Source organism: Polypterus senegalus, chromosome 4, assembly GCF_016835505.1.
Source record: "Polypterus senegalus isolate Bchr_013 chromosome 4, ASM1683550v1, whole genome shotgun sequence".
In the NCBI taxonomy this organism is placed as follows: domain Eukaryota; kingdom Metazoa; phylum Chordata; class Cladistia; order Polypteriformes; family Polypteridae; genus Polypterus; species Polypterus senegalus.
In genome coordinates, this window is record NC_053157.1 from 145303806 (window position 1) to 145321539 (window position 17734).

General features: G+C 41.3%; 1 protein-coding gene across 16 annotated transcripts in view; it reads left to right on the forward strand.

Moving 5' to 3' along the window:
• Positions 1-17734, forward strand: part of ablim2 (actin binding LIM protein family, member 2) — a 315904-nt gene that overhangs the window by 253248 nt on the left and 44922 nt on the right. For all 16 annotated transcript variants that reach the window (XM_039751406.1, XM_039751419.1, XM_039751421.1 and 13 more), the window contains 3 exons: positions 7955-8007; positions 9557-9662; positions 12488-12546. In XM_039751406.1, the coding sequence (XP_039607340.1) occupies positions 7955-8007; positions 9557-9662; positions 12488-12546 (218 nt within the window). The remainder of the gene's footprint in view (positions 1-7954; positions 8008-9556; positions 9663-12487; positions 12547-17734) is intronic.

The following is a 17734-nucleotide window of genomic DNA, read 5'->3' on the forward strand; positions in this document are numbered from 1 at the left end:
TTTTATGTGCAGGTACTTTTTGTTGTGTTATATTTTATGAGAATAATTGCTGTGAGGAAAATCTGTGGAAATAAATATTTTTTGATTATGTACATGCATGTTGTTACCTGAAATAGAAATGGAATATTTTAATTTAATATCTACTAAAGCACTTTCTTTCTTTTATTTCTTAATTACACTAGAATTCATCACCTCATCTTAAAACTATTGACTACTTTGACATTTAACAAGGCAGCAAAGATAATAATGAATTTAGAAATTAAATAGTTCCTAAAGCATTAGGCAAATGAGAGTTCTTATGGTGTCATAAATTACCTCAAGTGGGCACACTGCTGAAATAATCATTTGAGGTGTCCACTAGAGCTGGTTTAGTTCATTGCTATTGCACACTATTCAGGAAGCCTATAAAATATGTTTCAAATGTCAGTGGTTATTTGCCCTAATATTGTGCAAAATATAAACATGTCAAAGATATTCATCTTATACTAAATAACTGTAAATTCAGAATAATCTTTTTATGTACAGAGGCAACAGAATGGACCAAAACATGATGCATGATGTCATTCATGCTTGTGCTCAAAGGTTGCTTTGTGGCTTTTTACAGAAAAAGCTGATGTGAGATTAAAGGCTAAAATCGAATCAAAATAATTTGTTCTGTTCAAAATTGTCTTCAAAATTCTTGTTTACCTGTACTTAATACTCTGTAGACATGAGCATAATACAATATTTTTCACAGTGTTTTAGCAGAGTGCATATTCAAAATCCATTATTAATTAAATTAATTTTAGTAGGGTAAATTGGCAGATGTGGCATAGCCTAAGTAGGATAAATTGGGATAAGCATTTGAGTATGGAGGCAGTTGAGGAGATGTGGGGCAGGTTCATTCAACAAGTTCATTCCAAAATTTTGAAGCAGTATGAAATTACAGAAAATTTCAAGAGGAATAAAGAAGGAGCTAAAATGAAGTTAGAAAGGAAAAGAAAATATTGTTCAAGGCATATAACACTTAAAAATTCCAGCATTAACCATAAGACATATTCTAGCTGTTGTTAAAAAGGACATTAGGAAGGGTAAAAGACATTTGGAGAGAAATATTACTAAAGTTACTAAATGCATCTATAGATGCATATTTTTTCAAAAATCTCTGCACATTAAGGAAATTCGTCAAGACTGGAGGCCAAATAGTATCCCCTTATATATAAGGATGATTAAGCTGATCCAAGTAACTGTTGGCCAGGTAAGCTTAATGTGCATCACAGGTAAATAACTGAAATTGATAAGAGAAATTCATAAGGTGTTATTTATCTTAATTTTCAGAAGGCTTTTGGTAAGGTACCACATGAAAGGTTAGTAATCAAATAAAAAGAAGTGGAAATTCAGGGTGTGGTGAGCAGTTGGGTACAGAGTTGGCTCAGAAATGGGAAGCAAAGGGTAATGGAGAGGGGGACATTTTCAGAATTAGGTGACTTCCGGGGCTACTGCTTTTTTTAAATAAATATAAATGATTTTGACAAGGATATAATCATTGAGCTGGTTATGTTCGCAGATGATACCAAACTAGATGGAAGACAGTATAGAATTAGATGGATTGTTACAGAGGGAGTTGAACAGCACATAGGCTTGGGCAAATTTGTGGCAGATTTAATGTAAGTAAACGGTAAGGTATTATGCATAGGAATAGAAATTCTGGTGCTTGAAAGTACTTCTTATGAGAAGGACCTAGGAGTCATAGTGCATTCATTACTACATCCAGACATAGTGAAAGAAAAAATGTGCTTTGGAGTCAGGGACTCTCAACCAAGATGTCTTGAAAAATAAAATGCGCTTGATAGGCATATGCTTCTTACAGAAATAGAAATAATCCGTTCGAACGAATTATGTAATTAGTTTGAATGGATTAATAATTCACCTACACTTACAGGACTCTGTGCTAGGTCAATTTTACTTCACATATGGCGAAACAAGTTGTTGTCGAGCTGTCTTTAACAGCAAATGATTTCCAACATAGTTTGCAAATTGCTGTCTTGTAAGCAACATCAGTCTTTTCAAAGCCAAACCACCTCCACACGAGTGAGGATGATCCACGTCTTGCAATTAAATCTAATTACGTGGATTGCATGGCTTTTTATCCCCTGGCACTGTTTGCTTGCTCAGTTATAGGCAGCTTTGCTAGCTTCACTTGTGGGCACTGTGACACAACTGTGCACACACACACACAATAGTCTATCCTTTTAGGTTACATGAGACAGTGAATGCAAAGACTCTCAAGGTGTGTTTTTCATTATTTTTTGCACACTGAATGACATACTCGATAATTTTAGCTTGTACATCGTTAAAACAACAATTAAGTTATTATCGTAGATGATGCATATCACACACTCCTAATTATGCTATATATGATATATAATGCCCCAGAGAGGCCTCACTTGGAATATTGTGTGCTCATATTTGGTCTCCATATAACAAAAAAGACAATGCTAGAGAAGGTCCAGAGGGAGGGAGAGACTAGGCTGAATTTGGAACTGTGAATTATGAGGTACGAGGAAAGATTAATAGAGGTAAACCATGCAGTTTAGGCAAATTAAAATTTGATATGATTTAAGTGTTTAAAATTCTGAAAGGAATTAGTACAGTGGATTGCAGTTGTTGCTTTAAAATAAATTCCGCAACAAGAACAAATGTACATGGTTGTATACTTGTTAAGGGCAGATTTTACACTAATGTTGGACAGTTTTTCTTTATGCAGAGAACCATAGATATATGGAATAAATTACCCATTAGTGTGGTGGACAGTAATACTTTAGGAGACTTCAGATCTTGACTTGATGTTATTTTGGACAATCTAGCTAAATAGGATGGACAAGCTTTTTGGGTTGAATAGACTGTTCATGTCACACATTTTCTAATGTTAATTTGGCGTCATGTCTTTCTGTGTGTTGTGCATTTTACTTTGTGTGTGTGTTTGTGATTCTGTGGCATGCATAACTTGAAAATGATCTAATGACTAATTGTGTTCAAAATTTAGCACTTTTATTACTAAAAGTCATTGATTTTGAGCAAAATTGGTTCAGAAGAATGGGAATGTTATATTTTTTCAGCAAAAATGAGTGTATAAGTTAACTTATAACCAGTAAACTGTATTTAATTCTTTCAAATGAGCACTGAGAAGCTGTAAGTTATTGGGTTAAATACAGTGGAGACTCTTTTATGCTCTTAGCAGAATTAAGGTTTAATTTTTCCCTATGCTAAATCAGTTCTCTCTTACTTCACAATTTCTAATGCATGTATTTCATTTTAATCCATCCATCCGTCCATCCATCCTCTTCCGCTTATCCGAGGTCGGGTCGCGGGGGCAGCAGCTTAAGCAGAGAGGCCCAGACTTCCCTCTCCCGGCCACTTCTTCCAGCTCTTCCGGGAGAATCCCAAGGCGTTCCCAGGCCAGCCGGGAGACATAGTCCCTCCAGCGTGTCCTGCCGGGGCCTCCTCCCGGTTGGACGTGCCCGGAACACCTCACCAGGGAGGCGTCCAGGAGGCATCCTGATCAGATGCCCGAGCCACCTCATCTGACTCCTCTCGATGCGGAGGAGCAGCGGCTCTACTCTGAGCCCCTCCCGGATGACTGAGCTTCTCACCCTATCTTTAAGGGAAAGCCCAGACACCCTGCGGAGGAAACTCATTTCAGCCGCTTGTATTCGCGATCTCGTTCTTTCGGTCACTACCCATAGCTCATGACCATAGGTGAGGGTAGGAGCGTAGATCGACTGGTAAATTGAGAGCTTTGCCTACGGCTCAGCTCCTTTTTCACCACGACAGACCGATGCAGAGCCCGCATCACTGCGGATGCCGCACCGATCCGCCTGTCGATCTCACGCTCCATTCTTCCCTCACTCGTGAACAAGACCCCGAGATACTTGAACTCCTCCACTTGGGGCAGGATCTCTCCCCCAACCCTGAGAGGGCACTCCACCCTTTTCGGCTGAGGACCATGCTGGGATTTGGAGGTGCTGATTCTCATCCCAGCCGCTTCACACTCAGCTGCGAACCGATCCAGAGAGAGCTGAAGATCACGGCCTGATGAAGCAAACAGGACAACATCATCTGCAAAAAGCAGTGACCCAATCCTGAGTCCACCAAACCGGACCCCTTCAACACCCTGGCTGCGCCTAGAAATTCTGTCCATAAAAGTTATGAACAGAATCGGTGACAAAGGGCAGCCCTGGCGGAGTCCAACTCTCACTGGAAACGGGCTCGACTTACTGCCGGCAATGCGGACCAAGCTCTGACACGGTTGTACAGAGACCGAACAGCTCTTATCAGGGGTCCGTACCCCATACTCCCGAGCACCCCCACAGGATTCCCGAGGGACACGGTCGAATGCCTTTTCCAAGTCCACAAAACACATGTAGACCGGTCGGGCAAACTCCCATGCACCCTCCAGGACTCTGCTAAGGGTGAAGAGCTGGTCCACTGTTCCGCGACCAGGACGAAAACCACACTGTTCCTCCTGAATCCGAGGTTCCTATCCGACGGACCCTCCTCTCCAGAACCCCGAATAGACTTTTCCAGGGAGGCTGAGGAGTGTGATCCCTCTATAGTTGGAACACACCCTCCGTCCCCTTTTAAAGAGGGGACCACCACCCCGGTCTGCCAATCCAGAGGCACTGTCCCGATGTCCATGCGATGTTGCAGAGACGTGTCAACCAAGACAGTCCTACAACATCCAGAGCCTTAAGGAACTCCGGTATCTCATCCACCCCGGGCCCTGCCACCAAGGAGTTTTTGACCACCTCGGTGACTTCAGTCCCAGAGATGGGAGAGCCCACCTCAGAGTCCCCAGGCTCTGCTTCCTCATGGAAGGCATGTTAGTGGGATTGAGGAGGTCTTGAAGTACTCCTCCCACCGACCCACAACGTCCCGAGTCGAGGTCAGCAGCGCACCATCCCCACCATATACGGTGTTGACACTGCACTGCTTCCCCCTCCTGAGACGCCGGACGGTGGACCAGAATCTCCTCGAAGCCGTCGAAAGTCGCTCTCCATGGCCTCTCAAACTCCTCCCATGCCCGAGTTTTGCCTCAGCAACAACCGCCGCGTTCGCTTGGCCTGCGGTACCTATCAGCTGCCTCCAGAGACCCACAGGACAAAAAGTCCTATAGGACTCCTTCTTCAGCTTGACGGCATCCCTCACCGCCGGTGTCCACCAACGGGTTCGGGATTGCCGCCACGACAGGCACCGACCACCTTGCGGCCACAGCTCCGGTCAGCCGCCTCAACAATAGAGGCACGGAACATGGCCCATTCGGACTCAATGTCCCCACCTCCCTCGGGGCGTGGTTGAAGTTCTGCGGAGGTGGGAGTTGAAGCTACTTCTGACAGGGGACTCTGCCAGCCGCTCCCAGCAGACCCTCACAACACGTTTGGGCCTACCAGGTCTGACCGCATCTTCCCCACCATCGAAGCCAACTCACCACCAGGTGGTGATCAGTTGACAGCTCCGCCCCTCTCTTCACCCGAGTGTCCAAGACATATGGCCGCAAGTCCGGCGACACGACCACAAAGTCGATCATCGACCTGAGGCCTAGGGTGTCCTGGTGCCAAGTGCACATATGAACACCCTTATGCTTGAACATGGTGTTCGTTATGGACAATCCATGACGAGCACAGAAGTCCAATAACAAAACACCGCTCGGGTTCAGATCGGGGCCATTCCTCCCAATCACGCCCTTCCAGGTCTCACTGTCATTGCCCACGTGAGCATTGAAGTCTCCCAGCAAAACGAGGGAATCCCAGAAGGTATGCCCTCTAGCAACCCCTCCAGAGACTCCAAAAGGGTGGATACTCCAAACTGCTGTTCGGGCATACGCACAAACAACAGTCAGGACCCTTCCCCCCACCCGAAGGCGGAGGGAGGCCACCCTCTCGTCCACCGGGGTAAACCCCAATGCACAGGCTCCAAGTCGGGGGGCAATAAGTATGCCCACACCTGCTCGGCGCCTCTCACCGGGGGCAACTCCAGAGTGGTAGAGAGTCCAGCCCCTCTCAAGGAGATTGGTTCCAGAGTCCAAGCTGTGCGTCGAGGTGAGTCCGACTATATCTAGACGGAACCTCTCGACCTCGCGCACTAGCTCAGGCTCCTTCCCTTCAGAGAGGTGACATTCCACGCCCCAAGAGCCAGTTTCTGTAGCCGAGGATCAGACCGCCAAGGTCCCCGCCTTCGGCCACCACCCAACTCACACTGCACCCAACCTCCTTGGCCCCTCCCATAGGTGGTGAGCCCATGGGGAGGAGGACCCACGTTACCTCTTGGGCTGTGCCCGGCCGAGCCCCATGGGTGCAGGCCCGCCACCAGGGCTCGCCATCGAGCCCCACCTCCAGGCCTGGCTCCAGAGGGGGGCCCCGGTGACCCGCGTCCGGGCAAGGGAAAACGTCGTCCAAAGTTTTTTCTTCATTGGAGGTTTGTTGAACCGCTCTTTGTCTCATCCCTCACCTAGGACCAGTTTGCCCTGGGTGGCCCTACCAGGGGCATAAAGCCCCGGACAACATAGCTCCTAGGATCATTGGGACACGCAAACCCCTCCACCACGATAAGGTGACGGTTCAAGGAGGAGATTTCATTTTAAACCTACTGAAAATGCTTTTCTTCTAGTTAGTTTTTTCCTTGGTTTACGACATCATGACATACACAAGCCACATAGCCTTCCTTTTCACATAAATTCATGATTATTTTAGTGTACAAGTCAGTAATTTCACTACTGGAAATAAAAGAGAATGATTTGCTTACCTATAAAGAATAATATTATACCTTATTATGCTTACTTCTATTAGTATACAGTGTGAAGCCTAAACTGACACACTGGACACAGAGGCACATCCCAGCACTATGCAGGTTTTATTTACAGCTTTCAGGGTAAAACACCACACAGTTCCTTTCTCTCTTTGACTCTTCTAACTCCTTTCTCCCTAAAGCTTTGTCCTCCACCTCCCAACTCTGGCTGAAGAATGGTGGGGACTGGCCCCTTTTTATAGGGCACCCAGAAGTGTTCCAGCTGTTCAATGATCTCCTTTCAGCTGCACTTCGGGGTGTGACTGCAGCCCTGCAGAAGAGGGCTCACCCGTTCTCCATGGCCACGAGCCCCATCATGGTTGAGCTTCCCTGCTCTGTAGCACTGTAGCAAGCCAGGGGGGTTGCCCTCTGTCATCCTGGGGGAGGGATTGCCCTGTGCAAGCTCCTTCCCTTACGGAAATGTCGCAGCCATGTAAGAATCCCGGCTGCCCGTTACAACTGTAAATCACATTTGGTATAGAAAATAAAAATAGATAAAGAAAACTTGTTACATATAACAAGACATTACAAATCTAAACAGTAGAATAATTTGTATGATACACTGCACACATTGAAGTCTGAATTTGTTCAATGCTCCAGCTAGCTTCAGCATTGACCAAGAAGTCTTTCTCTTTGGTAAACATGTTTAGATTGAAGGGCAATTGCTCACTGAAATGATATACTACCAAAGAAATGCAAATAGTCAAAATGTAGTTCCTGCATTGATTTGGTGGCTCACTCTCAGTGGCAGTGTGAGGGAATCAACAATAACAGATGACCTCTGAGAAGAACCACTACTTCTCCAGATAGTAAGAAGCCCATTAAGGTGGTTTGTACATACAGTTGGAATGCACCCTAGTCTTGGAATATGTACAAAACATGGCTCATTAGGACAACAGATGGATGTGCTGGAAAGAATATATCTCTGTCCAGAGAGCCTCTATATGTTTCTCAGGTAAGTTTGGCAGCTGGGAATGGGAAGTCAGTTCAGTAAAAGTCAAGAGTGTCGCTATCACAGTGATTCATCAAGAAGAGACAACTTATAAATGAATGAAATGAATGAAGCATGGTTATGTAATTATTAAAGGATCACATGAATTTATTTGCATAATACTATTGATAATATCTACAGGGACAAGGACATCATGGCAAGAAGGTGACGATTTGGATCCGGACGGCAGAAAGGTAGGTGTGACTTACAGTGAATATTTAATAATGAGAATACAATACACATATGAGCTTATTGATTTGAAAGTATCCATCCGTTTATGACACAATCAGACTTCACACTACATATTCCTAATTCTATTAAAGAAGAGTTAGTAATTATAATTAAAATGATTGCATGAGCAAATAGTCTCAGTCATACCAGAGCCATCTTTGAGACAGGCATCTCTACAAACAAAAGTCATTTTACATATCTAAGCAAGCAATACTTTATAAAGTGCTTGTCTATTTTTTGACCTTTCTTATTCCATAACAGGCTCATCGGGAGCAGGATTCGATAAAAACCACACCTGGCACAAGGCAGGAAAACCTGTAACTCATAGTGCTTATTCTTTTACGTATCCATTGTGGACTTGAACCCGGACACAGACAGACGGACATCGTTGGCTCCACCACACACTGTTTATTTACAATATTTACAAGTCACGTGCACCACAAACCCCAGTGCCTCCAGCACCGTTTCCCCAATGTCCAGGCCTCACAGTCTCAATGCCTCTCTCCTGGCCGCCTCCAGTCCTCTCTCCAGCTCCGTCTCTCTTCCACCCGACTTCCACTATCGACTGAAGGGAAGCGGCCCCTTAAATAGGAACCTGGATGGGCTCCAGCTGCTTCCCGGCACTCCTCCATAGCCACACCCTAGTGTGGCGTAAGTGCCGGCTGCGCACCCAGAAGCCGTCCAGGTGTCCCCTGTCGTCTTCCCCCCAGCACTTCCTGGTGTGGCGGAAGTGCTGGGCTCCAGGGATATTCAGGCACCGGGGCGCTGCCTGGCGGTGGCCACGGGTCCCTACAGGGCTGGGCTTCTAAGCCCTTTACCCGTGGCCCCCAACATAACCAGGGCGGACGCCCCCTCACGGTCTGGAGGAGGTACAAGCCCTCCTCCGGTCCTCCTGAGCGTCGATGCCACACCATCCTTCAATTTAGTGTTCATAATTATTGTAACACTTAAATTCTTGATATGAAGATTTAAAATGAAGTGTTTTGGGAAAACCTATGTAGACATAGGAAGAAGATGCAAACTTCATACACATAGTGACCAGGGTGGCAAAAGATGTAACTAAATGATTCTGGGGTTACATGTAAATCTTTACTGCAGTTTACCAACTGTTGTTAAACACATTACAGAAGTCATAGATTGTGGCATATGATGAAAATCAGAGTATTTAAGAAAACTGTCTAATGCATATTTGAGCTGTGTTGTGTGTAAAGAACTTAGCCAGGAAAACTGTCAGCATGAAGACAAGAACATATTTGAAATCTCCTACTCTGATGAACAAATACACCTGGAGTCAAGTGTTTTATGTTAGCTATTGGTGACTGAAATAACCATCTTTCTGGAATATTATACTTCCACAAGTATGTGTAACAAAAATTACAACAGTGGTTATATAATACTTTTTAACATAGTTGTTTAAGATTCCAAGACAACATTTGTTGACATATTAAGAAAACATACACTAAAAGCATTGAAAAAATGTTATTATATTGTCACTTCATGTTACAATTTTAGATTAAAACAAGCTGGCTTATCCTAAAGAGTGAACTGGATGCTAAAAGTGAGGAATTAGACCCCAGAACATCAACTCATAGTCTGCCTACTGACACAGCAGAGTCACGTAAGTACAACATGCTGCTGTATGCAGTAAAGTAGAGTATGAGAGTCAATCAAATGTGGCTATTAACACTACTGTAGAATTACCAGAGCCAATGAAAAAACTTGTAAATCTGGCCCACCTTAATTCCCTTCGCACCTCTGTGTCAGCCTCTTTTGACTTGTAAATGTGTCAATAAGCCCAAACAGCAAGCAGCCTACTATATCATCCCCCCACCATTTCAGAACGAGCAAGAAGTTCTCCCAGTTCCTGCCTTGATTGATTATCTGGGAGTGAGCTACCCAGAATTGTAAGGGGAAATAATTTGATGTGTGTTTTGTGTCTACAAAAATCTATGTAAACACATTTTTAAAACAGAAACTTTTTCATGTTTTAGTAATAAATGAGAAAATGTACATGAACTGTATAATGTGTGAAGGCTGATGGCCAAATATCAAATAAACATTTTCACAAAAAGTGCAAGTTCCACATGGTAGCTTCCGTGGTAGAGCGGAATAGAACTGCCAACTTATAATCCAGAGGTCGTGAGTTTGAAACCAGCTCCCCCACAAATTTACCATTTTGAGTAGTGAGTTACTCTTATACAATAAAAACATACATTTGATTTATGTCTGTAACAACCAGTGTACATTTATAGCGTTTTTTTTTTCACATTTATTCTCTCAGTCATAATCACGATACATACTACCGCCCCCCCCAGGGATCTGACACTTTTAGTTTTTATTTGAAACAGGGAATAACCGTAGATGTGAGTGGTGTTTTGAGACAATGGAACTGGGCATTCTCTGATATGGATGGATAAAAGTCGACACACAAATGCTGGTGAATCTACCTTATTCGTATGTCACTGTCACTTGATTTTTTTTATTCAGTTTTCCTGCTCCTGTTCCTGCTCACACTGAATTAGTATGCACCTTATGGTCCATGATGTCAAACCTACACTGACAAAAAAAGGTGTATATGATATTTGGAATTATTCATTTTATGACCTGTATAGTACATTGTGGCACGGATGCAAAATTATTCATATTATTCATATTCATTCGCATGCCTTCCTACGCTTGTAATCAGTGGCCGCGTGGTTTTTTTTTTCCGATCTTGCCAGTCTCCAAATGTTGCTCTATGGTGGTGTTTCTTTTGTACTCCAGGACATGCAGAGGTAACAATAGTACAGAGAGGTCAGTTCGGCATTATATGCAATCATCAGATTCAAATGTTAACAGTTCACACACACGCAAGGACTGCGAAATGGAAGTCCCACTCAGTGAAGTGTAGGCAAGGAAAAGCATACAGTGTGGTGGCTTAAGCAGTGGTATAAGCAACAAAAGGAAATTGATGGAGTGGCACAGCTTTGCAGAGGCACTCACAAGTTCAAGTTGGTTAGATATCAAAGTCGACGGGAAAAGGTGAGTCGCAGCCCATCGTCTGAGTGTCAACATCACTGGCAGAGGTAGCGGAATTCTGAGGCTCACACCACTTGAGCAGCGAGCTGGTGCAATCATGGGTGAGACATTTATATATCTCGCAACAACATTAATGAGTTGCATTTTCGCATCACAGATAATTTGTACATTAATAGCGGGGAAATGCTTTCCATTTACATAAGCAAATTCATTCAATGAAGGTGCCATTATAGCAATAAGGACAGAACTTCCAAAGGGGACAATTCCTCAAAGTCTGCCTTTGTAAAGCTGGCCCCAGTATGACAAACAGTTCCAGGAGGATAGCTCTTCCAAATCTAAATTGACTTAGAAACCAGTCATTATCATGGGACAAGAAATGAGTAAGCTCTATAAATATGTGCTCTCTTCTAATTCTTCCAGTTGGGATGTCTTCTAGTAATGCTAAAGCAGCAGTGGTAGTTGAAATAGTTTGGCCATTTGTGCACCATTATTGTTACAGATTAATTACAATCAAGTGCTGTAAATTTGTAAATGATATGCAATTAATATTGGTGTATTTGATAAAGTGTTGTGGGTGGAAATCTAAAAAGAAAGGGAAACCACACAGAAACCCTAGCACTGCTTTGATGCTGAGTGCCGCCCGTTTATAAAACCAAGTAGAAACATGAGTACGCATGGTTTGAGGCTGCTGTGAAAATTCATGTGGTTTTACGCCAAGTTTACTTTTTATACATCTCGATGTGAGCGTGGAAATGGGTGTACACAACGTTTTTGTGCAGGGATATTAAAAATATTTTCATAAAAGTAGTCCAGACATTGAATAGGTTTGGGGAAGCCACCTCTATATTTTGTCTTGGCTGCAAATGGGTGGAATTGGTTGTGATGTTCACAGGTTTGAGTCCAAAACAGAAGTGATTGGAAAATCATGACAAAACAACTCAGGACCCCAGATTAGGACCCGAGGGCAGCCATGCAACAGGTGACATCTTAGCACCACACTAATTCAGATGGAATGGAACGGAACCAGTGTGAGGTTTTTTTATGGTGGCTGGAGTGCCAATTCTGACACCAACCCCCAGGTTTTTCCCTGAAGATTGGAGGGCCTACATGCAGGGCTGGATGTAAATTAATGTCATACCCAGGGCAGAGCAATTGCAGGTTAAGGGCCCATCAAAGTAGAGTTACTTTTGGCGTTTACAGGAATCAACCTGGCAACCTTCCAATTGCCAGTGCAGATTCCTAGCCTCAGAGCCACCACTTCACCAGTTTTAAAGACTAAACTAAATATAGACACAAGATAATTATTAAAAAAATTACAGAGTGATTATTTCTCTCTAGTTGCCATTGGTGGTGTTGTGAATTTGGTATGAACCTTATGTAATTGTGTGAAAATATAAAATTAATGTTTTTTTTTGTTCATCACAGGATTTCCCTACACAAAGTCAGCTTCTCTTCCAGGCTATGGTCGGAATGGCATTAATAAGGTATGTTTTAAATAAATTCCTTTTCTTAAATGCAAAAGAGAAGACTTTGAAAACATCTTATATCTGGATTATAGTTTGCAAACAGAAATGCTTTATTGTATCTAAAATGACTGCTTTAAAAATGTTAGACAAGGGTATTTGATTTCAAATATATAAAAATTCCTTAAATATTGTAATTTCTTAGCCTTAGAATGTAGGGAAATGTCACATTTTTGTGAATAAAAGAACAACACAAGAAAATTAAAATATTTAGAGTTTGATGATAATGTAGAAAATGCTTTGTCAAGGTTTTTCATAGAAATATTTTATCTCACAGAACAAGTTTCATTCAAGATCTTATTGGTTTGGGTTTAGGTGTAAGATGAATTCATAACTGTATCAAGATCAGTTCAGGTAGTGTCTTACTCAAGGACAGATGCGCTGCCTTTAGTAACAGTGTTGATACTTTTGTTAACAGGCATTTTACAACAAAAACACAGAAAAAACAGTCAGACACTCAAATCCTGTCCTACCTATCCTACAGCCATTTTTCACAATTCCTCGTACTATAGTTTGAATCTTACTTTTTAGACAAAATTTCTAAAGTGCACCTTATGAGGTATGCCTAAAATGCATTGTTTAACTTTTTTTATCTCAAAGGCAACATTTTTCTTATCTCTTGTCTGGATTACATTACTCTTTCTATTTAAACTTCATTTTCATACCTGTTATATTGTGGAAGGTAGCAAAAAAAACAGGACGGGGAAAGGAGAGGAAGTCAGAAAAGAACAGTGGGGTCAAAACCATAAGACCAAAAATGTATTTTATTAAAACAATAGTGAAACCCAGAAAAATCTAAGTCAAGAGATAAAAGCCTGAATCAAAAACCAAAGACAAAATATTGAATTTTTTAATAAGCATTTTGTTTAGAAAAGGGTTTATCTGCAATCTCAGATATAGAAACACATCAGCTTACTAACTTTTAAACCCATTACATAACACCATTATGGTCAAATCCTCTGAGGACATGAGTCTAAGAACTGTGAGAAGTATCCTAAAAATGTGTAGTAAAAAATGGTGGCATTCACAATTAATAAAATATAGTTGAAAATGGCCCAGAATAAATTTGCAAAGCTTACACATATATTACTTTAAAAACTAATATTTATTATGGATTCCTTGATCCAAAAATAATAGCATGCAGTATATTAATTTATCCTAACTTAAGCAAGAGTCCCAATGCCAAATATTATAAGCTTTGTCACTTCTTTCATTTTGGTGCTCATGAGAATGTAATATTCCTGTTTCTCAAGCACTATTTTCACTCTTATTCATTTGTATTCTGATTCTTTACACTGCAGAGTCCATTGTAGATAAAAAATGTGCTAAAACACAGATATTCTCTCCTGTACTTTTCCAAGACCATGCAGAGGATGTAGAGGTTTTTTTTTTCATTTTGTAAAAGGAAAGAAAAGTGAAAAGCAAAGTAACTCACCAGTTTATAAATGTCTACAGAAGGCAATTGGACAACTTAAATATCTAGTATAAAAAAGGAGGGAATGTGTGATGAGGAAGACTTTAGTATTTGCAGAAAAAAAGCACAAAGGGGAAAGCTTAACTGTTAGGGATTAGGAACTGAGAAGTTAACTGGAGATGTGATATTATTCTGTGGTTGCATTTTCTGTTTTCTATTTTTGCATTCCTCTTTTTCATTTAATTTTGTCTTATTTAGCAAACTAATTTAATTGGTAATTGTCCTTCAGGTGCCTTCAGTAATATACCTAATTGTGCAGACACCTGAAGGGATTCAATTACAATGGCAGAGCACTGAATTATGTCACTGCTTCAGCACTGAGCTCTATTTTAGCCAAAGACTGCTTTACATATGTCAGGTCTGCATGAGTTCATCCCACTTTAATTTCAATTTGACTTTCAATTTTTCCTTCTTCTTCTTAGTCATGGTTAAATGGAATATATTTTTGTATATGTTGCTTACTCCAATCATGGGTCATGAGTCTAACCCAGTAACAACTTACTAATTGGCTAACATTATGTTTCACATACTATAATCAGTGCAAAGTTTACTGAATAATATGTAAAACTAAAAATTAAAAGTTACAGAATAGTGAGTGAAAATATTATCAGAAAGAGAATATTCTTCAGATTTAAGCATATCTGAGATGCTTCATCAGGCAGAAGGTCAACTAATGTGTGCAGTTTCACTGTCTTTTGCAAAGTAATCCCAAGGTACTCCAGTTGTGGATATGAATATAAATGTAATGGGAGACAGGTCTACAATTCAAATTCTCATTCATGTCTAAGCACATTCTGTTTTAGTTTTTGAGAATGTTCTCCGGAATTAATGTATTTAACAATATTTTGGTAAAAATACATGAATTTGGGATGTTGTGAGCATACTGCTGGATGAGTTCACATGTGGATTTTGCAACAGAAATAATGTGAAATTTGTTCATGGATGTTTTGATATCCTTTGCTGTTGTCCATGGTTGGTCACCATTGTAATTCTATTCTGTCAGTGTTATACTAGTGTTCTACGAGGAAATCTAGAAACAAGGTGAAGTCAAAGACAGAAAAAGGTCAAAACTGAGTGACCCACCACTAAGTGTCAAAAAACAGAAAAGACAATTTAAAAAGCTTTTAAAATGATGTTTAGAATGCAGGTTTGAATCTGTCAACTTGGATAGGGAAATGATTGCAAGGACACAACAATGTAAAGTGTTGCTCTGTAATTTACAGATCATGAAGAAACATCCCTGACATTGCAGACACTGCCCTAACAGGAAAATAAAATGGCACCAATAATATAAGTAACTAAGATGGCAGCAAAAACCATACAAAATGTTTAACCCCAATAAATGTAAGCATAAATTTGAAAACCGATGTTAAATTTGAATTCTAGAGGTATGAAAACCCTGAGTGCTATAACTCAAAAAAAAACATAAAAATAGTGAATCCACTCATAACAGTTGGAAACTTGCTTCCTACATTAAAGTGGAAGATAAAAATTGTTTTATGGTCATAATGACAAATTACATAGGGTAAATAACACATAAAAATGTATTTTTGGGTGGAGTATTCATTTAAGGTCTAGTTGACATTAACTAGCATGACTAACTGTATGAAAGGATGCCAAAGAGAGGAGTTATGGTAGCTGGGAGTAGCAGAACAGTATGTGAGGGTGGTACAGGATATGTATACGGTCAGTATGACTACAGTGAGGCGTGCAGTTGGAATGGCAGCCTGATTTAAGGTGAGAGTGGGATTACATTAAGGAGTTTCTCTGAGCCTTTTTCTGTTTGAAATGGTGCTGGACAGGTTGACAGATGAGGTCAGACACAAGTCTCCGTGGACTATGATATTTGCGGATGACATTGTGATCTGTAGTGAGAGCATATAGAAGGTTGAGGTGAACCTGAAGAGATGAAGGTACACACTGGTGAGAAGGGGAATGAAAATCAGTAGGAATAAGATGAAGTACATGTGCGTAAATGAGAGGGACAGTGGTGGAATGGTGGAATTGCAAGAAGCAGAGGTAGTGAAGGCAGATTAATTTGAATACTTGGGTTCAACAGTCGAAAGCAACTGAGAGTGCGGCAGAGAGGTGAAGAAGAGAGTGCAGGCAGGGTGGACTGGGTGGGGAAGAGTGACAGGAGTGATTTGTGATAGAAGAGTAACTGCAAGAGTGAAAGGGAGGGTTTATAAAATGGTAGTGAAACCTACTATGTTGTACAGTTTGGAGACAGTGGCACTTACAAAAAGACAGGAGGCAGGGCTGGAAGTAGCAGAAGTGAGGATGCTACTATTTTCACTTGGAGTGACAAGGGTAGACATAAGAATGAGTATATTAGAAGGACAACACAGGTACGAAGGTTTGGTGACCAAGTGAGAGAGGCTTCATTGAGATGGTTTGGCCAAGTGCAGCGGAAAAATGAGGAGTACATCAGAAAAGAATGTTGAGGATGGAACCGCTAGGCAAAAGGAAAAGAGAATGACCAAAGAGGAGGTTTATGGATGTGGTGTGGGAGGCTATGAAGGCAGTTGGTGTGGCAGAAAATGATGTCAAAAACAGGGATAGATGGAGACAGATGATCTGCTGTGGGTGCAGCCAAAAGAAGAAGTAGAAGAAGAAGAAGATTCCTTTAAAGTCTAGTTCATAGGTACAGCATTTTATTCTAACAGCGTAAGTGTTTAGGTTGAAGTTGTTTTTATTCTAGTTCTGGTTTCTTAATTTATTTTTCCATATTTATTTGTAGTTCTGTACTATTTGTGTCTTGTGTTTCTTTTTTGTACTTTTTCTGGCATGCTTGTATTTTCCTTTTGTTAATTACATAATGAATCAATTTATTTTCTCTTCTTATTTAAATTAATTTGACTTGTCTTGTTTATTTTGTTTCAATAGGGGTTTTCAGTTTTTATGTTTTTGTTTTTCTTTCTATTTTTTCCATTTTCCATTCAGTAAACACTGCAACATGGTAGAGCCAAAAGTTTAAGAAGCCTGTTTTGGTTCTAGGCCAATTAAGTTACGAACAGCTGAACAAGATTTGTATAATCTACCCTATCCTTTAGGGTGATTTTTTATTGAATTAGTGGATAAAAAGGGGAAAAAAAATGAAAACCAGATAACAAAGAACAAAACAGACAGGAGAGAAATTCATTGGGGCTAGGATGTGTGAAGCACAGGGGTGCAGGTGAGCATAACAATAAAGATATATAAAAAGGTTTAAAATATATGGTGGCGCAGTGGTAGCGCTGCTGCCTCGCAGTTAGGAGACCCAGGTTCGCTTCCCGGGTCCTCCCTGCGTGGAGTTTGCATGTTCTCCCCGTGTCTGCGTGGGTTTCCTCCCACAGTCCAAAGACATGCAGGTTAGGTGGATTGGTGATTCTAAATTGGCCCTAGTGTGTGCTTGGTGTGTTTGTGTGTGTCCTGCGGTGGGTTGGCACCCTGCCCTGGATTGGTTCCTGCCTTGTGCCCTGTGTTGGCTGGGATTGGCTCCAGCAGACCCCCGTGACCCTATTCGGATTCAGCGGGTTAGATAATGGATGGATGGATGGATATATATATACTGTATATATCACACACTACCGGTCAAAAGTTTTACGTCAGTTTTTTCCGTTTTTATGGAGATGCATGCAGCTTAATGTCTTTATGTTACCTGAAATAAAGGAATATAACAAATAAACAAATGCA